The 24,941-nt window shown below is 40.8% G+C and overlaps 6 protein-coding genes across 6 annotated transcripts; 4 read left to right on the top strand and 2 right to left on the bottom strand.

The window, feature by feature from the left end:
• Window positions 1–1,175: 1,175 nt before the first annotated feature.
• Window positions 1,176–1,775, top strand: PCYB_111860 (hypothetical protein; the record flags this gene model as incomplete). The annotated part of the gene is made up of 2 exons (XM_004223064.1): window positions 1,176–1,196; window positions 1,230–1,775. 2 exons carry the CDS (start codon window positions 1,176–1,178, stop codon window positions 1,773–1,775), a joined length of 567 nt encoding a protein of 188 aa, XP_004223112.1.
• A 1,854-nt stretch (window positions 1,776–3,629) lies between these two features.
• Window positions 3,630–5,157, bottom strand: PCYB_111850 (14-3-3 protein; the record flags this gene model as incomplete). Its single annotated transcript, XM_004223063.1, has 5 exons — window positions 3,630–3,727; window positions 3,850–4,042; window positions 4,240–4,443; window positions 4,857–4,927; window positions 5,064–5,157. The coding sequence occupies 5 exons, from the start codon at window positions 5,155–5,157 to the stop codon at window positions 3,630–3,632; spliced, it is 660 nt and encodes a 219-aa protein (XP_004223111.1).
• A 2,056-nt stretch (window positions 5,158–7,213) lies between these two features.
• On the bottom strand, window positions 7,214–8,017 carry PCYB_111840 (RuvB-like 2; the record flags this gene model as incomplete). Its single annotated transcript, XM_004223062.1, has 1 exon — window positions 7,214–8,017. A coding segment is annotated over one exon (804 nt), but the record flags the coding sequence as incomplete, so codon positions are not given.
• A 2,660-nt stretch (window positions 8,018–10,677) lies between these two features.
• On the top strand, window positions 10,678–11,268 carry PCYB_111830 (hypothetical protein; the record flags this gene model as incomplete). The annotated part of the gene is made up of 1 exon (XM_004223061.1): window positions 10,678–11,268. The coding sequence occupies one exon, from the start codon at window positions 10,678–10,680 to the stop codon at window positions 11,266–11,268; it is 591 nt and encodes a 196-aa protein (XP_004223109.1).
• A 2,558-nt stretch (window positions 11,269–13,826) lies between these two features.
• On the top strand, window positions 13,827–20,234 carry PCYB_111820 (hypothetical protein; the record flags this gene model as incomplete). The annotated part of the gene is made up of 2 exons (XM_004223060.1): window positions 13,827–18,866; window positions 18,963–20,234. The coding sequence occupies 2 exons, from the start codon at window positions 13,827–13,829 to the stop codon at window positions 20,232–20,234; spliced, it is 6,312 nt and encodes a 2,103-aa protein (XP_004223108.1).
• Window positions 20,235–22,075: 1,841 nt separating this feature from the next.
• PCYB_111810 (3'-5' exonuclease domain containing protein) lies at window positions 22,076–24,527 on the top strand (the record flags this gene model as incomplete). The annotated part of the gene is made up of 2 exons (XM_004223059.1): window positions 22,076–23,132; window positions 23,380–24,527. The coding sequence occupies 2 exons, from the start codon at window positions 22,076–22,078 to the stop codon at window positions 24,525–24,527; spliced, it is 2,205 nt and encodes a 734-aa protein (XP_004223107.1).
• Between the last annotated feature and the right edge of the window lie 414 nt (window positions 24,528–24,941).

Below are 24,941 nucleotides of genomic sequence, written 5' to 3'. Positions count from 1 at the left end.
TGATAAAAATGGTAAAATTCGTTACCCAGAAGAGTGTACACGATCGCTGTTTTTGTTCATCTTGGTCATTTTGTTGCTCTCCATGGGAGAAGGCGGGTGTTCGTTCCGCACGATTGAAATGGGAATTGTTCTGTTTCGACGTGTAGACCAACCAACAGCATTGCAAAATTTGTTTTTCCCTTTTATTCAATGGAATACTCTGCACAGCGTTTAAGCGACGAATAAATGGTAAAGCTGCACACAAGCGACACAGCGATTAGTGCCATACTTAAAGCAGGTTTATCTTTGCTACTTTTCGCTGCTTCGAAGTGTTTGCCTGTTTGGCGCAATTTGCGGGGTGTACAACCATTCGGCTGAGCGTAACTCTATTCGCAGCGCAGTCCACATGTGCCCGTGCTCCGGGAAAATAGCAACATGAGTGGTACATGGGTGGTACATGCGTAGTACATGCGTAAGTACACACGCGCGTGCTCCTTATGAACATATGCGCAAAGGCGTCCACCCCGCGGGGGGCACTTTTTTCAATTATTTTTCTGCGTTAAAGTTGCTCTTGGCGCGAACGGTAAAAAAAAAAAAAAATAACAAAAAATAAAAAAAAATAAAATGAAATAAAATAAAATAAAATAAACCGCAGCGAAGCGAAGCATACCAAGTGACGAATGCCTACCTTGGGGCACACTTGATCACACATCAACCTCTGCCCCTTCCGCACCCCTGCCGCAACACGACCAGCGAATTTATTCCATAACTCGCCGCAAATAAAATACCCACCGATATGGCAATTGTGAGGACCCTTTCGTTATGTTACACTGAATGACACATTGTATGCGGAGGTAGGAAAAAAAAAAAAAAAAAAAAAAAAAAGTCGAAGCGGTGATTAAAATGAACGCGTGGGATATTAATACCCAAGTGCTCACCATCATTTTGCGCAAAACTGACAAAAAGTAATAACACAGGAGAAACAGTTGGAAGGGTACTCACCTCTCACCCATTTGAGTTGCAAGTGATAATAACCCCTTTGAACATTTTACGGCTAAACAAAACTGGGCTAGAAAGGCAAAGAAAAAAAAAAAAAAAAAAAAAAAAAAAATAAATAAAGAAAGAAAGAAAGAAAGAAAAAAATCCAACTGAATGCATAACAACGCAGCTGTACGAAAATACCGTCATCCTTAACGATGGCATTGTCAAGGAGTAAAGTAAGATTTCTGTTCCCCAATGCTACGCTGCAGTCGTATTACCCCACGTCTGAAATGTTTAAAGCCCCCAAGGTTGGGAGCGCGCCAAGAATATATAACGGCCTAGATCCCAGGAAAGTACATAACTATCCATGGACAAATATATTTAAAACGAGGACAACGAAAGAAACAGGGTATCAGTATGGAAATTGGGCAGGACCATCTATTCATTCGATGACTATTGATGAATTAGCCACCTTTTTTAGTAACAAGGATTGCTTAAAGCATTTTACCTACTGGCAGTTACTTAAGGCTACTTATGGACAGTTCCAATTTATGTTCCTCTTTGTGGGATCACTAGTTGCTACGATCACGCCCATATTCTTATTCACCATGTATATACAGAAGTTTGAGCCATTAGAAGTTACCATGGACCCAGACGATTATTACAAAAATTTCCATTGGCACTATTACGGTGGAGAAATCGATCACCACGCTTTTTCACAGTACCTGGAAGCTAGAAGGGCAGTCAGATATAGAAATGCTGACATCAACCCGGTCGAATGGATCCCCCCAGAGTACAGGACACCAGAGGAGTGACTTATGGCGAACCCTAATCACTTTAATGAATTGCGAATAAGTGTAAATTTTGGATCACTTTTTTTTTTTTTTTCCGTCTTCCAAGAGTTTTTTCTTTAATATGTCATCCAGCACGGGAGATACTATACCTACCGTGCTGGATAGCACACCATTTCATGTGCCAAATGCAATCCGAACTCAGTACTTCATGTAGAGAGGCAGTTGTAAGAGTACACACATTACCCATAAAACGTGAGTGCACTAGGAATTTTTTCTCAACTTGTTCCTCTTATAACCAGGTTTTTTGTGACTTATGTATGCCTATTTAAAAACCTATAGCATTTCACGATTGAAGGTTTAAACTCTTCATACTATGTGTTGATATAACTCAAGGGGGGTGGCTTTTTCCCTTCCCTACCCTCTAACCATATTATGTAGTCTTAATTTATCTAATTTTTTTTTTTTTATTATGCATGAGGAGGAATGTCGTTACTACAAACAGTTGTTGGGCGGATTAGAAGACAAAAATCGTGCCATTGGGGGGGAGGGCACACATGACAGAGAAGGATTTATGAACACACGTACACGCGTACGAATTTATGTGCATGTATATATACATACCCTTGTGAAGGCTACGCCTGCGGGAGGTGTCCTGCCAGTGGACCGGATCGACCCCACCTGAACAATATGGAGTAGCCTTCCCGTGTGACCCCCACTTTTGCACTTCAAAATTGAGAAGAAAAAAAAATGAGTTTAATGCAAAATGTATCTTGTGAGTAGCCCTTTCCGTCTTAACTCGTAAAAACGTTTGTGCTGTTTGGAGAAATGGGTGCTCCTACTGATGAACATCCAGGTGCACACATTTTACAACGTTGCAAAGGGCCATCGGGGGGGAAGGGGAAATGAAAAAATAACACAAAATGGGGCTCGTCAAAGGGAAGGTCTTCCAAGGGTAATTCCCCCAAGGGTAATTCCTCCAAGGGTAATTCCTCCAAGGGTAATTCCTCCAAGGGTAATTCCTCCAAGGGTAGCGTTCAAAGGTAGCTTTCAAAGGGTAGCCTTCAAAGGGTAATTCTTCCAAATGAACTATCCACCTGCGACAGTTCGAATTAGGTTAAGGCGGGGACACTAGACCATACGCTCAAAGCGTGTGAACAAATGGAGGTGAAGCAGCGAGCTACAGGTAAAGCGTGCCGCTTAACAATAGTAACAACCAACGGCCTCCACAACCTCTTGCGTCTCGTCTCATTTCCTTCGTACGCCCCAATTTTATGACTGGATGCTGTCCATAATGTCCTTGTATTTATCGAAGTTTTCTCCTTTTATTTCGAACAGGGCATTCACATTTTTCCTGCCGCAAACTGTTGGGAAGATGAAAAGGAAGGGCAAAAGGGGGAAGCATAAAGGGGAAGCAAAATGGGGAAGGCAAAAAGGGGAAGGCAAAAAGGGAAAAGCAAAAAGGGGAAGGCAAAAAGAGAGAACAAAAAAGGGAAAGCAAACATGTCAAATTAGAAGAGAACGAGAAAAAAATTAACGCAGTGAAACTTACGCTCACACCACTTATTTATGTTGTCCCTCAGTACGCCCAATATACCAATCGTCTTGGAGCACTCATCATCGTTTCTAAGTGGAGCGAAAAGGAATAACAGGTGGCATAATTTAAACATGTCGCTACTACAAAAAAGTTTTAGTAGCAAACAGGGTTTGTAGACACTCATGTAGGCAAATACGCGCGGGTCTATATCTGCATCTTTGTTGTAGAAAATCCCTTGCAGGGAAATGAGCAGAGACGCATATATATAGGCATAAAAAGGGGGCGCCATTTTTCGAAGATTTTTTTTTTTTTTTCTTATGGGGAAGTGCTCATTTTATGTATTACTCCAGGAGATGCATATTTTGAATTGCATCTCTAAATGCCTGAGCAGCCATCTCAATGGAAATGTTTATGTCAGTGTGCATGTCTTTGTGGAGAACTAGAAATGGGTTGAGAAAAAAGTTGAACGATAAATTATATTAACGCATTTCTTACTTATGCTCATGTATTCTCCTTCACACAGGTAAGTGAACTTATATGGATGCTTGTGGAGGAGCTAACCTGTTAAACTAACGAGCAGTTCTAACATCCGCGGACTAGACGGAGGTATATTCATTCGGTTCGCATAACCTAGGGCGTAAGAATACGACTGCATGCTTCTTTCTTGAGTCTTCTTCTTTTCTTCACCTTCAAATGTATCGGAGCAGTATCTCGTAATATCTCCAAGTAAATGCCAATAGAACATTAATATTTTCTGTAAATAGGGATGTTGAAATGGGGGTATTCTCCACGTGGCACATGCGAAGGAGAAAGTTATGTTTATCGTTTATCGTTTATCGTTTATCGTTTATCGTTTATCGTTTATCGTTTTTTTTTTTTTTTTTTTATCATTTCCAGTCAGCTTTATTTCTCCTAATTTGTATTGTTAAAAATGATTGATGGGGAAGCTACCTCGTTAGTCGTCATGGGAATGCATTTTGTTTTTATAATGTCATATGTACTATTTTCTATGGACCTTATGTCTTTATTTAACTTGTACTTTAGTAGCTCAGCGCAGTTTTTTTCTTGTTCACTAGATTTTTCATTTGCTATGATATTTTCGAGCACGTTTTTTTCCTTTCTCCTAACGTTTAAGGCATTTTTGAAGGTGGATCCCTTAAAGGAAAAAAAAAATAAAATAAAATAATACATCACATTGCAGTGCATTATGTCAAAGAGTACATGACTTTTCATTCATGGACGTCGCTCTGGATAAGCTGCATTTAGGCTTATTTGTCTCTATTCCCGTTTTTTCGTTGATGTGAGCACTTGTGCAAAGGGAAACAAGAATTGTGCTAATGGCACCAGGTAACTTGCACACGGAGAGTTTTCACATATAGTGGGGCTTATTTATGTGATGCGTTTTTTTTTTTTCATGCTCCTCTATATTATAACATGAAGTTGGGAACACAACAGAACGCTGCGGAAAGAGCGATTTATGATTTATCACTTTTAATTTTCTTAAATGTGCAAACAGGTATAGAAAGTGTAGCCACAAGATGCATACATGCTATTGAGCTCGTACTAACCATTAACACCGACTCGGAGTAATTTAAATTGTAATTTTCTACATTCACAGCGCTTATGATGGAAACCATTTCTGCATTTGGCAGTGGGGGGGGAGGGAAGTAAAAAAAAAAAAAAACTCTATCTAATTTGCCACACTTGTTACATATGAACAAGTGGGTGTACTGGACGCTTTGCTATTTTAAATGAGCGCAATTCTACGGCTTAACCATCGTAGTATCCAATATGGTTTAATATTTTTAGGTAGTATATGAATTCTTCTTTATTGTTTAGTGAAACATCGTTATCAACAGGCGGCTTCATTTTTTCTGTTGCAGAAATGTTTGGCAGTCGGGGGAAGGCCCCCACTGTTGTTCTATTTTGTGTTTCTCTGTTTTGTTATTCTATTTTGTGTTGCTCTGCTTTGTTATTCTATTTTGTTCTATTTTGCTTTGTTCTGTTTGACTTTGTTTTATTTTTGGTTTTCCCTGCGCGTATTTGACTTCAGTTACAAATTTGCGTTCTTACACGAAGCGGGAAAGACAAGGCGTTCCTCTGACCATTTCGAATGATGGACTTTGGGGGGTTAAAAAATTTAAGCGTGGGGTTGGCTCGAGTGGCAAGAGTGAGGCGGAAACACTTACGAAAAGGATTATTAAAAAAGATGTACGTGGACAGAAAAGGGGCAGGGAGGTGTTGAACTCGCGTAAATATGACTCTATTTTTGACGCAACGTTTGTGTGCAAGGTTATGTGCAGGTATGTGTACAGATATATATGTACATATATTTATATGCATATTTATGTATCTGCTGGTATTATTATTGCTTCCCTTGCACAAAACAGTTAAAGTGACCCTTTTCGTGGACATTTAAGCAGAAAGCAGCAGGACTCTTTTTCGTTTACGTGTCCTCGGATAACCGTTTTACGTGTTTACCTCGTTTAAGAAAATATCCATGTCAAGAGCCTTGAAAAAATTACAACTTTATTCCGGACAGTTGGAATGCTGCAAAAAAAGGCGTTGTGTGCAAATCTTGTTCAGAATTTTTTTTTTTTTTTAACATTTTTGTATGACCGGCAAGGTAAAAAATATGTTTTTGCGACGTGAAAATGGCTTTTTAGACGGCGTTTTTTTTTTTTTTTTGCATTTCGTGCGTAGCTAGTTGTGTTGCATTACATGACGCTATGCTATGTTCTGTTATGTTATGTGATTTTATTTTATTTTAAGTTGTGTTACTTTTTTTTTTTTTTCTCTCCCCAAGGGCTTTTAAGCAAATGGCTGCGAATGGCTGCAAATGAAAAAAAGCTAAGTGGCAACAAAATTTCCAAATGGGCGTACGGAGAAGTGCAGGAAAGGACGTTGTTTCGAATTTTTGGAGACTTATGCACATCAGTTTTGTTTTTCCAGTCTTTTTAATTTCGATGATGTATTTCTTTTAATTTCTGTAACATGTGAGTAGAAAAGTGGGGAACTTTAATTTAAAATTGATCTATTTTTTTCTTCTTTTTTTTACGCGCTTAGGTGTTCGCAAAATTGATGGTTTTTCAGACAGAGGAAAAGCGCCACCCTCCTTTTATACTGCGCCTTCAGGTGGAACGAAAGGTAAAAAATTTCAATGGAAACGAGTTGGAAAAATTGTGCGGCAAGGTTGGGCTGATGTTCGGCCAAGAATTGCTCACCTTTTCACCGTTACAGAGGACGACAATGCTTTGCGCTTTAATTTGATGCGATTCTATTTTATTTTGTTTAATTTTGTATAATTTTGTTTAATTTTGCTTAATTTTATTTAATTTGATTTGGCTTAATTTAATTCCTTGTATGTGCCACAAACCAACCACGTTTTTAACTGGGCTGAATAAAAAAGTTTCGAAGTGAACGCAAAAAATGCTTAAAGAGGGATGTTCATTTTGCGTTTTCTGTAAATATCGTAAAGACAACATGGATGTGGCCCCAACGGGTGTGGGGGACATACACACAACGTTACTGGCGATTTGAATAACTTTGCCCAATGTGGCAGAAAAAAAAAAAAAAAAAAAGCTAATTCATACTCAAAAAAAGAAAAAATACGAGGTGTAAAAAAAAAAAAAAAGGCTTACGTCGTATTGTTGACAAATTTTTACGCGCATTATAAATGGTGCATGCAGTTATGTGAACTAAAGTGCTCATTCACACGTGTCACCATGCACAAAATGGGTAAGAAACAAATGTGGGGCGTGTGCACTTTGCTCCTTTTCTCCTTTTTTCCACCCCGGCATTACGGAAGTATGCACACGTTTGTGTGCAAATATGGAGGGAATTACCAATATGCCCACTTCACCGGCACGCACATTTTCCCAATGGCAAAACAATTTGGGAGATAGGTCTACATCTATGCTTAACAATCCGCAGCGTCGTTGGCCGACTTCTTCTCCTGTATTTCCCTCTTTTCGTCGTAGGAGTCCTCCTCCTTGGCGCCCTCGTCCTCCTTGGGCAACTCCGAAAACATGAATTCATTTTGGTATTCAATTAAATACTGCGTGCTCCTTTTGACATCAATAAATAGGTTGTAAACCCTTCTGACGTCCTGGACAGTAACTTCCGTGGCTTTTCTTTTTTTGGAAACTAAATTGGCCAGTGTGATCAGGTGCAGTGCGTATCTTAGGGATGACTCCGATGCAATTTTGCACAACAGCTCCTTGGCATACTCATCAATTTCGACGTCTTCCTCTTCAGCTCTTTGTTCTAAAATTTTCATTATATCTTGATGCTTATACGGGTAGGTAGGTATAATAAGAGTTCTATCTAACAGATCGAGGGGTATTCCATGGGGAGCTTTATAGTCCGTTCCTCTAATGTGTGTAATACCTCTATTTGTTGCCATAATAACAATGGGAGATTGCTCACTTTCGAGGGCCCTATTCAAGTAGGAAAAACATTCGATGTCTAACATATGTACTTCGTCAATAAATAAAACCCCTGGTACAATTTCCGCCTTTTCATCTTCTTGCCATTCATTAATTTTCATGTCGATATGCTCTCTAATTTCGTTTTTAATTTCTCCAGTATCTCCTGAAAATAACGCTAGAAAGCCTTGTGTCCTGCTATTAATCGCGTCAATATCGTGTAGAGTAACTGTGTGGACTACTTCCTTCCTTTTTTGTAATTCTCCTTCAGGGCACTGAACAAAATTTGTGTTTGGATCCATAGCATCGTAGTCTTTCGATCGAGCAAAAGATTTCCCAATTTTTGTAATTTTACCTGTGCTTTTATCAATACAGATAACATCCCCTGCTGTGATATTTTCCTTCTGTAAAGCCTCAATCATTTTGTTACCCAAATCGTATAGAGTCTCCATTTCGGTTGTTTTAAGAATCATTTTGCCTACCTTTTTGTTGACACTGTTCATATCTTTTTCGTTAAATTTTTCTATTTCAATTTCTACGACTTCTCCTTCGATAACTTCCGATTCTTCTTTAACCCTAACACCAATGGATCTTCTAAAGGCTTGCGTTAATGCTTCAGTTTTGCTCATTTCTAGGGAATATACTTCCGATCCTGAGATGTGTGTGAAGGGCGTATCTTCCCCTAGGGCTTTTGCAATACCCATAGCGATGGCTGTTTTGCCTGTCCCTGGCTGACCTGCTAACAGGATTGCTCTGCCACTAATTCTTCCTTCTTTGATCATGCGCAAAACTATTCCTGCAGCTTTCCGTGCGCTCATTTGTCCTATCATGCCCTCTGAGCAGTACCGGGCGTCCAGACAGTCGTTCAGCCCTAGCCCCCTAATGTGGGAGTGGGCCCCAATCCTCTCAATTTTCTGAATGTCCTTCACTTCTTCAAGCTTCATCTTGACGCGCTAGTGGGGGGTTCCGCCTACACGCGGGTGGTGGAGGTTCAAATGTGTACACATATGCGCACACATATGGGCACACATATGGGCATACATATATACACATATATGCACATACATACACATATATATTTTATTTTTTGTGCGCCCCTTTCAACCCTCGGCCTCTACGAAGTAGGCTGAGAGGACGCAAAATTTGCAGCCCTTTTCCTCAGACGCGAAGGAATCTTCTTTATGGCACGACGATTCGAAGGTATGCATCGCCAAGGATTCGCATAGTTGCTCAAAAATTTCACAGATAATTAAAAATAGCGCGTCTTTGGTATGCTTACGAAAGCGTCCTTTTTACGAGATGTGTCCTCCTTTTTAGGGTTTTCCCAGTCGTATATGTCTTTGCTTCTACAGGTTAGTTGATTTCAGTTTGTGAGAAACTTCCCTTTTTGGGGGGTTATGTTCTGTGTTCATTTTGTTGTGTCAAAAGGGTGGGGAAAAAATTCCCTCCTATTTTTTAAACCAAGCACGTATTTTTTTTTTCTATCTCCTGTTTTTCCGTTTTTTTACATTTATGTATTTTCTCAGGTTTATTTCGACTAGGCGTACGTTTTAAGCGTGTTTGTGCGCGTAAGCGTGTACATGTATGCCTATTTTTGTACGTTATGAAGAAAACGCCATCGGCAGCACGGTTAGCATTTTTTCCTCCTCGGAATGGATGTTCACACGATCGCTCTTTTTTTCAAAAGTTGCATTCAATTCTGTTTTTTTTTTTTTTTTTTTATAGGTGAACGTTCCATGTGGATCGGTTCGAACGTTTTTTTTTATTTTTTCCTTTTTCACCGCGTCACAATTTAGCAAAAAAAAATTAGCGCTATGGGGTAAGTGATATCGATACGAGAGGGATTTTTTTTTTTTTTTTTCAATTTGGAAATAACATTAGCGCGTGGATATTACGATACGTGGCTTGCAATTCATATTACATAGTACTAACCACTTATCTTAATTTTTTGTTTCCCCTTAGTCGCATCTCCTTTTTGGTGAAATAAAAATAAAGAAGGGTTTCGCTATGCATAAATGCTCCAATGATGTTTTCTGTTTGAGAAAATAAGATTTTCGTTTTTTTGTAAAATTCAGAGGGTCACAATCCTCCTGGGGGTGGATTTATAACCAGCAGCATAGTGCCATTTGCCATATCGTCATTTTGTTATTTTTTTTCCGTTATCCCGGGGGGAGCTTGAAAGGGAATAACGTGGCACTCCAGAGATACGGATTAGCGAGCCACTTACGTCCCTACGCGTAAATGCGCCTGTGTCCGTACTCACCATATGGCGGCACAGAGCTGCTGCATTAGTTATGAGCAAGTTAGCCGTTTGCACGAATTGCCAGCCACTGCTATATAGCTAACTGACCGCGAACACACATATGGGATGCTCAAAGGAGAAGAGGAAAAAGCGGCGCATCGTATGAAAGAATTATTTCCAAGCACGCTGGTAAGTATGTGCACACATATCTGTACATGTGTATGTGCCCATTTGTGGAGCTTCCTACGAACCGCCCAAGTTGGAAACCACAACGCGTAAACCAAGGAAGACGAGCATATTAAAATTAAAATATATGACCAAATTGTTTTTAAGTTATAAGGCATAAACATAACGGCGCGGAAGTATAGTACGCAAAATAAGCAGAGTCTGACGCAGAATTGTTGTTAAGTAATTTTGCGCGTTTGTAGCAGTTTGCTTGGAGGGCCATCTCGTCGTTGATCCCCCCCTGGCGCTTTTCCATTTTTCCCATTTTTTGTGTTGCACATTGGAAAAAAAAAAAACGTTAAAAAGGTGCCCCCTTTTTGTACTGTGTTTCATTTAGCAAAGCGAAAAAAGAAAAAGTTATCTATTTTTGCAGCAGTGGTTTAAGCCAAGTTACGCGCTTTTTTTTAGTGTGTACTCCTTTTGCATAATTCGTTCGCGGCAAGTAGACTATTTTTCCCCTTGGCACATATATGTGCAGAATTTTTTGCGAAGAAGATGGATGATACTGTAAGGAAGATCGACATTTTCATTATCATCGGAATTGCGATTGCGTGTGGAGTTTTTTCCGAATTTTTAAGTTGGGTATTCGTTTACAGAAATGAGAAATTTATAAAGTTAAACGAAGAATTGAAAATATTGTATGAAAAAGTTCAGAAGGAGAAGGAAGATGGATTGTTAAGTAAAATCGATGGGAACAGCAGCAACAGTAACAATAAAAAAAAAGGAAAAAAAAAAGTCACAACGGAAGAAATATATATTGAGAAAACCAAAACAATGGCAACGCTGAAGACAAAGTCGAATGTAATTACAGGATTAATTTTTATGTCCATGATGCCGTTGCTTTTTAGTTTATTTGAAGGACTCACAATTGCCATTTTGCCGTTTAAGCCAATTTTCCCCTTTACCTTACTAACGCACACGGGGTTACAAGAAAAAAACTTGTACCATTGCTCATCGACCTTTATTTATACCCTAACGTTGATGCTCACTAGACAGAACATTCAGAAGTATTTCGGATACGCGCCACCATCAGGAATGTTTGGCGATTTTAAGATGCCGGACGAGCAGGCTGATATGTGGAAATAGGGGCAACAACTGGACGGGAAGAAAATAAAGCGTAAACCGCATAATTTTTTTTTTTTTTTGCGACATGCGCGAGTTTTATTTGTTCATTTGGTTTTTCACGGGGGTGTAGTTCGCACATAGCTAGCTATTTGCGCATGTGCGTGTTTCATTTATGCCCACAATTGTGTGGAAATTATTTGGCATTTTCCACGGTGCATATTTTTGCGTGGACTTTCTTTTGACTCTGTGTTTTTGTTTATTATCGCGTCCTCCCAACGGGAACTCTTTTTTAGTTAATGGCCTGACACAATTCTTTTAGGAGCGTTTTTTTTTTTTTTTATGCAAGCCATTTTGGCGAAGAATATGGGAACTTCCAAAGGTGATGAGTTAAAGGGGGGCTAACAATTTTGAGTTCGGCTTACCCACTTTACAACATACTTTTGAAGTATTCATATGTAGCAGGGGTGGAAATGTTCCCAAAATTACAAGTTAAATCATGCGCAATTAAAGCGTATACTGTGCGGGTGACTTTTTTTTTTTTTTTTTTTTTAATTCTATATGGTCAACATTATTTCGCCAATAGGAATTCTGCAAAAAGTTAATTTTTAAAAGGGGATACCTGGTGAGGTACGCCCCTGCCTCTGATAAGATGTTCCTAAAATGCGTTTATGATCACAAATGAGAAAGAGGCAGTAGGTAAAATCTACTACTTTACAATGGGCATGTTCTAGGCACGAATGATTGTAGAGTGCGCGGTAAATTTGCAGGGTGCGTTTTTTCAGTTTCTTAACGTCCCCACTTGTGCCCTGCACTTCGCTGTAGTTTTTTTGCCCTACCTTTTTGCTGCGCTACTTTACTGCACCATTTTGCCGTACTTTTTTGTGCCACCCTTTTGATGCACTTTTTTTGCCCCCCTTTTTAGGAGGGTACTTTTTTTTTTGTTCTTTTCCCCTTGATCTACATAAAAGGGGAAACGCGGGCAAAGGCGTGAAAGCATGCGATTTTACGACAGTGTTGGTACGTAAACAAGAAAGTGGAAATGTAGGTACGCAGGCATGCTCCAGTGATAGTCCAAATAAGCAAAGGTGTCCACAAAAAAGCAATGCCTTCCTAGCAGCGATTGTTGTAACTTTTTTAAAATTTACACGCTGCTACGCGGTATATTATATGTATGTACTTGTGCGTTCCTTGTCCATCGAGTATTTTCATTCCCTGTTGGCCAAACGAATGATTACGTTTTAGCAGCATGGTCGGAATTAGCTTTGCTTTGCTTTGCGCAATTCTTCCACTTTCTGCTGCGTTTACGCTGCTTAAACGGTGTTTTTTCTTTCCTTGTGCTTTTTTTTTTTTTGCATGTTTTGCCACTCGGCCACATTGCCACATTGCCACATTGCCACTTTGCCACTTTTCCACTCGGCCACTTTGCCACTTTGCCACTTTTCCACTTTGCCACTTTGCCACTTTGCCACTTTTCCACTTTGCCACTCGGCCACTTTACCGCTTTACCACTTCACCACTTTGCCGCTTTACCACTTTACCACCTCTCCTGTTTCAATTAAAAATAATTTATTCTTTACTGTCAGTTTAGTTTAATTCACAACATTGCACGTCACATGCATATCATCCTTTAGTGGTAATTTTTTTTTTTTTTTTCATAAATTCTGACTTTTTGTAGTATTATTGCTTCTCATCCTTTTTTTAAGTTTTACATTTTTCTTTTTATACCCATTTGTGAAGAATGAACAGTATTTTGTACATTGAGAAAAATTTGTTTGATTAAAATTTTGAAGGAAAACGATTTGTGTCATTTGGTTACCTCTTCGTTTTTCCATAATTTTTTTTCCCATTCGATTTATGTGATGCTAATTATAATGTAGCATTTTGCTAGACTATGTGCTTAGCCATACCCATACGCGTATGCAAGTGGGGAATATACGCACGTGAGTATCCACGTAAGTATAAACATGCACGTATGTACGTAAGTATAACGTGCGCGTAAGTAATGTTTTCGTATGTATATACCCTTTTTTTTTTGCGCACAAACTAGGCAAAAACAAACTTGCACAAACACGCAAGTTCCTTTTTTTCCACTTGGTTTATGCCAATTTGGAAGGCACGTGAAAAAAAAAAAAAAAAGGACGTCAAATGTATATCCCTGGTACACATGTGCCATGTTGGGCATATACTTTTAACGAAGAGTGCAAATGTACGTACGTTTTTACTTGCATGCATTGTATGGATTTACGTAAGCGCGTCTGTGGGAAATTAAATTCGTTCCACAGCTGTCCGTAGAAGACTGTAGCCGCGGCTATTTTGTTCTCCGCGTCCGTTTGTGCGTGTTTTTGTGTGTCCTTTTCCGCTTCCACGTCCACTCCCACTCCCGCCTCCACGTCCACTCCCACTTCCGCTTCCACGTCCACTCCCACTTCCGCTTCCACTCCCACTCCCACTCCTGCTTCCTCTTCCCGATAAGGTCCACCAAAGCGGCCTGGGGGACACCTCTCGCACAGCAGAGTGCTTCCAAAGCGTACCTCTCCATCTGACTGCACAGTTCAAATGAGAAAATTCTATATAATGATATGGGGTGTAAATATAGTAAGGTGAAAAATGAAAGAAGGAAAAAAGAAAATCAGGACGACACAGTCAACAGCGATGTCAACAGCGATGTCAACAGTGATGTCAACAGTGATGTCAACAGTGATGCCAACAGTGATGTCAACAGTGATGCCAACAACGATGTGTTGAAGATATATAGGAAGGCGAAGGGAAGGACCAACACGTATAGGAGTGAGAAAAGGGACAGTTGTAAAGATAGGCAGAACGGGGTATCCAGTAATGCGTCTGCCAAAAGGTGGGTCGCCAGTAGTGATCCTGAAAATGAAAAGAAAGACTGTTACTATGATTATGTAGACCCGCGTGATGGTAATAAGGATATTTCCCCCTCAAAGGGATACAAGGCTAAGGAGAGGAGACAAAACAAACAGGGGGAAAAAGGAAGGGGACACGAAAAGAAGAATGAACAAGACAGCAGATTTGAGGGGCACCGGGGAGATGGCAACATGGGAAGGGGAAAAATGCGAAGATCGCCAAAAGGGGCCAAAATGAAGCACGCAGGGGGGAACGAAGTCGGAGGGAGTGAAGTTGGAGGGAGTGAAGTCGGAGTGAACGAAATCGGAGGGAACGAACTCGGAGGGAATGAAGTCGGAGGAAAAGACAACAACCTTGATAACAACTCCTTTACGGGAATCATAAAAACGATTAACAACACACTCATAAAGAAGAAATCCACAACGCGAGGCAGAAAAGAAAAGGGAGAGTCGCCATCCCATGTGGAGAAGAAAACCCTGTTTAGAAAAAAAAAAATAAAATTTTTGTACAAAACGAGGAAGGGTAAAATATGCACCAAGGAAGGGAAAAATGAAGAACCGTGTGTTCCTCTGAATGAATCTATCGTGGCACAGCGGAAGAAAAAAAAAACAAAAGAAAGCTACAACTGCTTGGGAAGCAAAAAAAAAGAAGAACTGCTAATGAGAGCCATCAGAAAGAATAAAGAACAGCTACTCTACTATCACGATTTTAGGAGCACGATTTTGAGAAAAAACACTTTCCTGCATATTTATGAATTTTACAGATTTAATTCAAACGTCTTTAATTTGTTTTCCCTAATGCCCAGCCATCTCTCCGAGAATGTACATGCGTCTAAGATATTGTTCGAGAGCTCCTTGATAGGGAATTACATAATACTGCCATGGATTGAGAACGACCCCGACATAAAGAACAATTCGTATATCAAACATGTGAAACTTTTTTCGGAGAAGAAAATGAAGATGGAGAGGGGAGGCGCAGAGGACCCGCGTGGCAAGGAGGTTATCTTCTGTGGGTTCTTCAACCACAATAATGACCACAGGGGGGATGGCAGCAGGGGGAGCGACGGAAATGGTGAAAACGGAGGAGGTGGCGGAAGTGGTGGAAGCGGTTTAAGAGGCCACCACGATAGAAGCGGCCTCAACAATCGCAACGACAATGCTGGTGAGGAGAAAAAGACGAACGCGGGTTCAGACAAGCCCGCGCAGAGATCCAACGCACCACACGATAAACACACATTGAAAAATACGTCTAGACGTATTTTAAAGAAAAAACTACGATTGTGCAATGGAAACGCAGAAAGGGAGAAGGAGAAAAAGTACGTTAGTAACAGAAACCTCAGCATGGATAACGTATTCAAGCTGCACCTTAGGAAGACCTCTACCGCACCTGTCAAGAAGCAGAGGTATAGGAAAGAAGTTGTTAGTATGCAAAACAGGAGAGCAAAAAGGGGTGCTACTAATGAGAGAAACGCGGAAGGTAGAAAAGTCGCCACGAATAGGGAAAAGTCAAAGAAAATTGAGGCTGCCGACGAAGGGAAGAGATCATCGTTAGAGGGCAGGGAAAGAAAAAGGAACCAACCGAAAAGGCAGAATGGTGTAACCGTTCAAGCGGAAAACTCGACCTCGTTAAGGAACAGAAAAATGGCTCAGAAAAATGCGGAAAGTCACGCTGAGAAACACGCGGAAAACCACGCGGCAGACCGCGCGATAAATAGGGTTGTAAAGGAGAACGGACAGAAGGGCCAGAAGGGCCAGGACGAAGGACCCATTCGACATAACGCCAACGGAGTGGAAAATGAACAGACGGATAAAGAAAAGAGGAATCATAATAGCCCTCCCAGTGCCAAAATGACAAACATGAGTAACTATCATGTGGAATCCACAAGAAATGGAAAAAAGGAAGCGCTTATCAGAAGGGAGGCAAAGAAAAAGAGCGAAAAAACAAAAAAATATATCCATCAGGAGGAGACGAACAAGGGAGAAAATTCCACACATGTGAAGAGGGGGAAAAAGGGAGAACCCGGTATGCAGCCCATTTTGCCAAATAACGTGACGATAGCGATGAATGGAAGAAATATCGAATCGAGAGTAGACACGGACAAAGAAGGGAACAGGAGGGGGAAAAAAAAAAAGGATGGAAACAAATGCAAAAAGGCAGTTAGAATTAGCATGGCGGAAAATCAACTGAACGGAATAAATTGCCATGTGGGAAAAAAAGAAGCGAAGGAAGAAGGGCACCCCCGGAGTAGCAATCATAATGGAGAACCCCATGATGGGGGGTACACCATCAGGAGAGAAGACCCAGGGAATTACCCAACACATGCAAAGGAGAGTAACACAAATTGCAACGCAAATGTGATGAAACGAGTTAAGAGACAAGTAGAATGTCATAAAATGCTTTACACGGATGTGGCCCATGGAATTAGAAAGCAAAGTAGTAAAGATGAAAGGGGCCTACAGATGGAGGATCCTAAGTTAAGGTACCAAATGTGTATCGGTAATAAAACAAAAAATGACAACATTGAAGGGGAAAGAAAAACACATATTATTAGCAAAAAATTAGAAAAGAGAGAATATCTGAGGGAAGAAAAAATCACACAAGAAAATTGCGAACATAAGTATGGACTAAATGAAAATTCGATAAAAAAAAATTATTTAATGTGCAGAAAGTGTCACAAAAAAAGATGCATATATCATTACGTTAACTGTTTTAAGCTGTACGGATGGGTAGATTACAAGTGGACAGATCCTGATGGGTACTTAGAATTAAGTGTAAGACAAAAAAAAAAATTCGATTGTTGGAAAAGACTCTCCGAATTGTATAGCAACCCTATTGTTATGTCAACGGATTTGTATAACAGTTGTATAAGGCAAGGATTTGTGGCTGATTGTTCCTTTTTATCGTCTTTAACTGTTTTGATAGAATATGAGAGAAAGCACAAAGTCCCCGTTCTCTCCAACATCATTTCTCCATGTACATCTAATCATGCCCATGTGAATAAGACATGGCCTATTTTCAACCCCTGTGGAATGTATATCTGTAGATTACACTGTAATGGAATTCAAAGAAAAATTATGATTGATGATTATGTGCCTGTGAAGAGCAACAATTCTTTGCTAGTAGCTTATTCGAATAATCAGAAAGAGCTTTGGGTTACTTTACTTGAAAAAGCCTTCGTCAAATTGATGGGTGGTTCATACTCCATGTATGGGTCCAACCCCGGCTCCGATTTGTATTACTTGACTGGCTGGATCCCCGTGACCATTTCGTTGAAGTCGAAGATAAGTAGCTCTCCTCCGTCGTTCGACCGCCTCACGGCTCACACCGCGGTAAATCAGGTCAGCGCTTCTGCTTTGGATGCTTGCGATGACTCCCTGGTGGGGGAGCACCCCCCAGAGAAGCAGCCGGAACGTGGGTGTGCTGTACGCGGCGAGACGCGGAGGGAATCGCACGAACTTGGAAGATGTGTGAAAAAGGGGGAGAGAAAAAATGTGATAAATCGCAAACGAAGTCTTTACAACCGCGTTCGAAGTGGCCAAAATAGGGCGGCACACCGTGCAGGCAGCAAAATATACACGAAAAGGGGCAGGACGCACCCGCCGTACGACTTCCCCGTTGGAGCCAATTTAAGCATCTACCGATTGGGCACAAATAGGAACTGCCAACCAGCGCGTGCTGATTGGTCAAAGTGTGAAAAGCTGAAGATGTATTGGAGTCTGCGCCATTTGTATGCAACGGAGAAGCGAAAGGAGCAAAGATGCAGTGGGAAGAAAAAATCGCGCAAGACAGAGAAAGGGCACAAGTGCACCGTTAAAAGGGTAAGCGATGCCGGTGGAACGGAGGTCAAGGAGACACAGAGGAAGAGAACGCCCATGGAGGGAAATCCCCCCCATGGCACCCTCCCGAGGAGCAAGAAAACCCCACGCTGCGTAAGAATCGGAGATGGTGTAAAGGACGCACCGAAGGAAGCGATCATCGACTGCGAAGTTAAAATGAGACATTCGAACCAGTTTTTGTGCGAAGCAGTGAGTAACATGGATCTGTCTTCCTATGTGTGTGGGTCCATCGATCAGTACAGCTATTTAAATCAAAAAGGAGAGAACTCCGTTTTGATGGACGACGAATATGAAGAATATGATGAAAAGTGGGACATCATATGGAACAATATTTACGAAGGAATAAAAAAAGGAAAATGTGTGGTTTGTTTGGGTACCTTAGAATTAAAGGATGCTGCACCGTCAGGGTTGGATTACCCAGAAGGGGTTTCCCTGTCCACTGGAATTGTAACAAGACACGCCTACTCCATTTTGAATATCGAAAGCTATAACGGGGATAAGCTGCTCTACATAAAGAACCCGTGGGGATGCATCCGATGGAAGGGGAAGTACTCTCATCATGACGAAACGACATGGACAAAGGAAGTGCAAAAGAAGTTAAATTATTCTATTGAAAAGGCGAAAGGAAAAGACGATGGTTGTTTTTGGATTCCCTGGAAAGATGTAGTGAAATATTTTTCACACATATATATTTGCTGGAATAGTGTTATCTTCCCATACCAGTTTGAAATACACACGAAATGGGAAAACAGCACGTACTTGAACAGCTCCATTTTGCAAGACGATACACACCTGGTGGCTTACAACCCTCAGTTTGCCCTACATGTGAATGTGAAGAAACAGGATTTATCCGAAGATGGTTTACACTATATAGGGAAGAAGCCGATAGAAATATGGATACTTTTGTCGAAGCACGTGAGAGAGAGAAAAGCAGATGCTTCTCAGAAGTACCTAGCGTTGCATATCCATTCAGGAAAGGACAGAATTATTTGTCCCCTCTTTCCGATTAAGCAAGGAATATACTCCAATGGGGAATGTACCTTCACAAAATTGGTTATCGGAGGTGAAGATGAATATATTAATAACTACCTTGTGAAAAAGAGCTCCTCGAAAAAGGATCCTTCTGATCCACCCCATGATGGTAAGACAGATAATATGACGGGAGGACATACGCACAATAATAATGACAACGTAAATGTGAACGTAAATTCATCGGGAGAGAGTCAGCAGGAAATTTTAAGAATCGTCGATTTTGTCTTAATCGTCTCGCAGTACTCACAGAAAGAAGAATTTAATTTTACATTAAAGGTATTTAGTCATACACATCTGTCCATATATGAGTTACCACCAATGCTACCAGAAAATTACGACTCTCTTTATTTCAAAGGACAGTGGACCAGTAAATGTGCAGGAGGATGTTCGAACAATTTGTGGTCCTACTTCAGAAATCCTCACATACGTTTTTATGTCCCTGAAGATTGCACATTTTGTATTTTCCTTGAGTGCTCACAAGAACATTCAGTTAATTTGAGAATATTCAAAGGTATGACATCATCCCCAAGGAGTTTAAAAAAAGGAGAAATTATATCTAGTGGGGCATACAAAGCTGGTTGTTGTTATATTGAATGTACTTTAAAGAGTGGTATTTATTGTCTCATTCCGTCTTTATATAGAGCTAACGTTACAGGAGATTATCAAATATGTATTCATTACCCTAAGTCGAAGCAGAAGCCACTCCTTCATTTTATTCCCTACTCTTATGTTGTTCCTCCACTTTCCTTTTTTAAATACCAACTAGTACATTTATACTCTTTAAAAAATTATTCAATAATTTTGTTCCATTCCACATCTGTTACTCTCCTCTCACTTAAAATTACCTTCTTTGAACATATGAACATTAAGGGAATTCCATTTGTGAATATTTACAAGCTTGTCGGTAGTACAGACTCATATGCAAACGATTTAGAAGCTGGGAATATTATGAAAAATAATTTATTCAATTCTCACATTTCGTATAATAGATATGTATACAAAATTGTTCAGAAGTGTAATATTCATGGTGGGCCAGGATATGACATCCTTCCTCTTTCTACCTGTGCATATGATTATTATATTAAATTTAATTCTGTATTGATTCCTTTGGTACAGTTGGAGAATGAGCATACTTCGTATTTACTGCTGATTACGACGAATATAAAGGAGGACATTCTTTACAACCATGAGGTTCACTTTGTTTCAGAGAAGCAGCTCTCAGTCGACACATGTTACCCGGTGCAGTCCTGAGAAGTGGCGCAGAGAAGAAGTGGCGCTGAGAAGAAGTGGCGCTGAGAAGAAGTGGCGCTGAGAAGAAGTGGCGCAGAGAAGAAGTGGCGCTGAGAAGAAGTGGCGTGGTGACAGAAGAGGAGGGGGAAGAGGGAGGAGGAGCTTGCATCCGGGAAGCCCACTTCATCGATCCCACTTCATCGAGTCCTCCTCATTGCGCAGAAGAAGGTGCGTGGAGATGTACCGCAGTTCAACAAAAGAGGATGAAATTGCAGAGAAAAAGGACACAAATTGGAATTCCCCAAACGAGGGGAAACTTAAAACGAATGAGTTCTTACGCTTTGGGTGTAGACCAGGGTGCGTCGCCACGGAGTTGCGAAATTTGAGCACGCGGGTGAATAATTTTCCGACCCCCGCTTCCCGTCTTTGCAGTGGGAAGCGTGCAGCGAGGCTGTGTTACATCACCGCCGTTGCGCGTGGGGGGGCATCTGCATAGGTTTGCCATTGCATAGGTTTGCCAGTGCATAGATTTGCGCCTGCATAGATTTACATGGATTCTTTCCATGTGGGCATATGTTTACGGGCGTGCAGGTGACACCGCTTTACTACGTTGGCCCACTTGAGAAAATTCCTTGCCGAGGAAAATTCGCCCCCCACGAAATTGCATCCCCCCCTCCCGTTGCATTTAAAAAGAATATATTTTTTTAAGTGTTTATAATTTAGTTTATTTTTGTCCACTTTTGCCTTCCCCAGGCGCTTCCGTGATATAATTCCTCCGCTTTGTATTTATATGTATGTATACGTGTGTGTCTCTCTACGCGTTTGTATTTGTGTGTATTTGTAATTACCCTTTGCAGCTGTGCGTGTGCGTCCCCCTCCCCCCGCGCACATGCACTTCAGTTTCTTACCAGTTTCTTATCAGTTTCTCTTCAGTTTCTTTTCAGCTTCTCTTCAGCTTCTCTTCAGCTTCTCTTCAGCTTCTCTTCAGCTTCTCTTCAGTTTCTCTTCAGTTTCTCTTTAGTTTCTTTTTCCTAATTAACAGTTTGCACGCCCCCGAGATGACGAAGCGAACGAAGGAAGGCCACCATGGTGTGGTGATCAGCTTTCCCGCCGTTCTTTTCCTCCACCTGGGGGTAGCTTCAATTTTGTTTCATTATGTAAAATTTTGAGTCTTATGTTTGTTTGTTCATAATTTTTAAAACAATTAGGAGCCATATTAAATACAAACGGTTTAACCTTCATTAATGTTGGTAGCTTCGTGGGTCATATGTGCTGGAATGGAGAGTGAGCTGTTCGACATAGGGATACAAACGGTGGAAAAAAAAAAAAAAAGGCGCCATTGTGATGCCTAAAAAATGATATAATGGAATGCACTTTTTGCACAAGTGGGAAAAACAGTCAAGATGGAAAAAAATAAATATCCCGAAAAAAAAAAAAAAAAACAGCGGGTGAAGCGGAACGAAACAATCGCTAGTGTTACACACGTTCGAGGGAGAAACAACATCTGTGAGGGTTACTCTGAGGAATAATTTCTACTTGTGAGGAGTTGCCCTTTTGGTTCATCTCGTTTGGTTGTTCTTACTGTCCTCTGCGGTGTTTATCACTTTGGATTAGCCCTACGTAGGCTAAAAATACGTGTGCCCTTTTTTTTTTTCACCCCATTTTTGAAAATTTAAAAAAAAAAGTGACCTACCAGTGGGCACCATTATGTGAATAAATTATTCCCCGTAGTTATTACCCCAAGTGGAATCACAAAAGAGTTCCTCTTTGTGTCACCCTCGCTTGGCTCTACCGTTTTTGTAAAATCCTGTTAGGTGACAAAAAGCAAAGCGCCTCGTTATGAACAGTACTGATAGGGAAATATGCAAAAATGGGGCATCAAACTGAAGGCGAAGCGGCAACATCCGTTTTGTGTGATCAGATATGATGGAGGAATTCTACCTCAGTATCTTCTTTCAAGGGGGAGAAGCACCCCCGAAGTGAACCGCAAGATGAGTTCACCATTTCGCTGCGACGAATGTGTCATACTGCATGTGTATGATGACTGCTTCGACGGGTTAAGAAATGGAGAAAAAAAGTACTTAAAAAATGCAGTGGGGAACCCCTTTATGAGAACCAATTTTAGCCTCCTTTCGAGCAAGCAGCGATGCAGCCATTGTTACTCAACAAACAACAAAGTCTACGTGAAAGGAGAAATATACGATGTGCTTCCCACCCTATGCAAAAGTAAAGAAATCGAAGCCATTGCAGCGAACTTAATTTTTTTCATTTTAAAATTTGTGAATCTTAAAAATGCAGAATCAGCAGAGGAGTATAAGGACAAGATAAAAAATGTGTATGCCAACTTGATCAGGTGTTACCATAAAATATTTACAGATAAAGGAAGACATGGTGAGTGTATTTTTTGCATTTTTAACGACGAAGTTGTAAAATATGTTAGCCCTTCTTTGAGGAAAAATAAAAAAAATATCATCCAGGAACTTGTGCTAAACAGTTTATGTTTTTTTTTTAAAAATAATGCAAGACTTAAGGACAAATTAGACCCCAATTTGATGTGCGAAATTATCAAGTATAAAAAATTCTTATACATACTAGATTGCCTATCTTTTGATCGCCACCTGTTGAGGGAAGCCATGACTGCCCGACATGTGGACTATCTATTTAGTAGCTTTTTAAACGACCGAGTGCACCTTTGCCAGGCCATTTCGTTAGCTTCCTTTTTTCTGTCTGATGATGATGGGCATATCGGTTTTAGTTCCCCCTTTAAGGAAGAGAGCGCTTATAACTGCCGGATTTTGCTAAAGTACATACTACAGGCGCAGTCCAAGAATTGCCTCTTTTTATTTTTGGATGGTCTCAAATGCGACGATTTGAAGATGGACGTTTATCGGTGGCTGACATCCGTGGACGAAGCATCAGGTGGGGCTCCCCCTCGTTCCGCTGCGCTGTGGGGAGGAGCAGAGCAACGCATTTTGGCGGGGCGATCTGCCGAGTAATTCGCACAGCTTAGCTTCCGCCGAGTACCTACGCCGAGTATCTCCGCCGCGTAACACCCACCGGGTACCTTCCACCGCGTTCCTCCGCCGCGTTCCTCCGCCCCGTACCTCCGCCCCGTACCTCCGCCTTGTAACATCCACCTCGCACCTTCACCGCCCAACCTATGCAGGGTTCTTTTCCGACTACTGGGGATACCTCGCGGCGCGGGAGTACCTACTGCGAAGAAAGGAAAGAGAGAAAGGCGAAGTTAAAGGGAGCCCCCCCAGCGAGGGAACCCTTATTGAAGGAGGTCAAGACCGAAATTACGTTACATGGGAGAAGAAGTCACTCCATGCACACAGGGACTACTATGAGCTGCCCGAAGAAATGAAAAACATATCAATGATAACTAATGTAGAAAGTCTGAATAGGATGATAGGAACGATAAAGTACAGTCAGGAAAAATACTGGAAGGATAGCATATACAACGATAACAGTATGTACACGTCCGAGTCCTGTGGAGACATAATAACTGCAGAAGATATTAATAACCATTTGAGGGGGAAAAAAAAAAAGTATTACATCGGCATCGATGTAGAATGGAACAGAAACGAAAAAGCTAGCATAATTTCAGTGGCAACAGTAGACCATATTTACCTAATCGACCTACTAACTGTGGATTATAATTACAAAATTTTAATTCAATCATTTTTTAAGTGGCTCCTTGAAAATCCGTTTGTCTGTAAGCTCTTTTATAACTTCGCCTGTGACATGCGTATATTAAATTCATTCTTTCAAGGGGTGTCAATTTTGTGTACCTACGTAAATGTGACAGATCTGAAGGACCCCGTATTTTTGCACCAGCAGAATGGGGTCACTCCAGACAGTCCAGACAGTCCAGACAGGGTGATTTCTGCTGAACTGTTCAATCGAAATATAATTGAGACGAATGATATTGAGTTATTTAAAAAGGTGACAACGAGTAGCTTTCGCGACTTCAACGGTAGGGTGAAACATGGGGACTGTAACCATTTCGAGGGAACGATCAGTGTGTGTTCGGGTCGCACCACTGATAGGGTTCATTTTAAAAGTCTGAGTCATTTATGCCAGAAATTTCTGGGCAAAAATTTAAATAAAAAATTGCAGTTATCCAACTGGAGCAGGAGACCACTAATGGAGAGTCAAATACATTACGCAGCCACCGATGCGTATGTCCTCATCGTGCTGGAACGACTCCTCATTGAGAATAATTATTCCTCCACGTGTTCCTCAAATAGTAGTAGCCTTAGCGATGTGTTTGTTCAGAAATACAAGTGTAGAAATTGTTCCTGGGAGTAGTGCTTCCAAGGGTGGGGGAGTCAAAGTGGGGAGAAGCCATGTGGAAGGAAGGAAATGTGTCTGGTGAAGTGGATACACATTCTTTCTTTGGGACATGTGCGCGTGTTTGGGGTGAGCAACAGGTAAAAACGGTGTACGTACATGTTGAGAAAAAAAAATAAAATAAAAAATGAAAAAAATAAAAATAAAAATAAATAAAATAAAGTAAAATAAAATAAAAAAAATACGCGTGTGCCTGCCCATCATAGAGTTAGCCCCCCCCTCCATTAACCAATCACCAACGTGGAGGAGTTTCCTAAAGAACGTTTCACACTATCTCACAACGTTGTCCCCGTGAAGGCACACATATTGTAAAAGTAATATCTTTCTAAAAAGGCTAAATAAGCATATTGTTTGTTTAATCCCCCACGTCGT

The sequence above is a fragment of the Plasmodium cynomolgi genome, chromosome 11, assembly GCF_000321355.1.
Source record: "Plasmodium cynomolgi strain B DNA, chromosome 11, whole genome shotgun sequence".
NCBI lineage: Eukaryota > Apicomplexa > Aconoidasida > Haemosporida > Plasmodiidae > Plasmodium > Plasmodium cynomolgi.
Note: the sequence above shows the minus strand (reverse complement) of the source record. Positions and strands in the feature narration are given on the sequence as shown.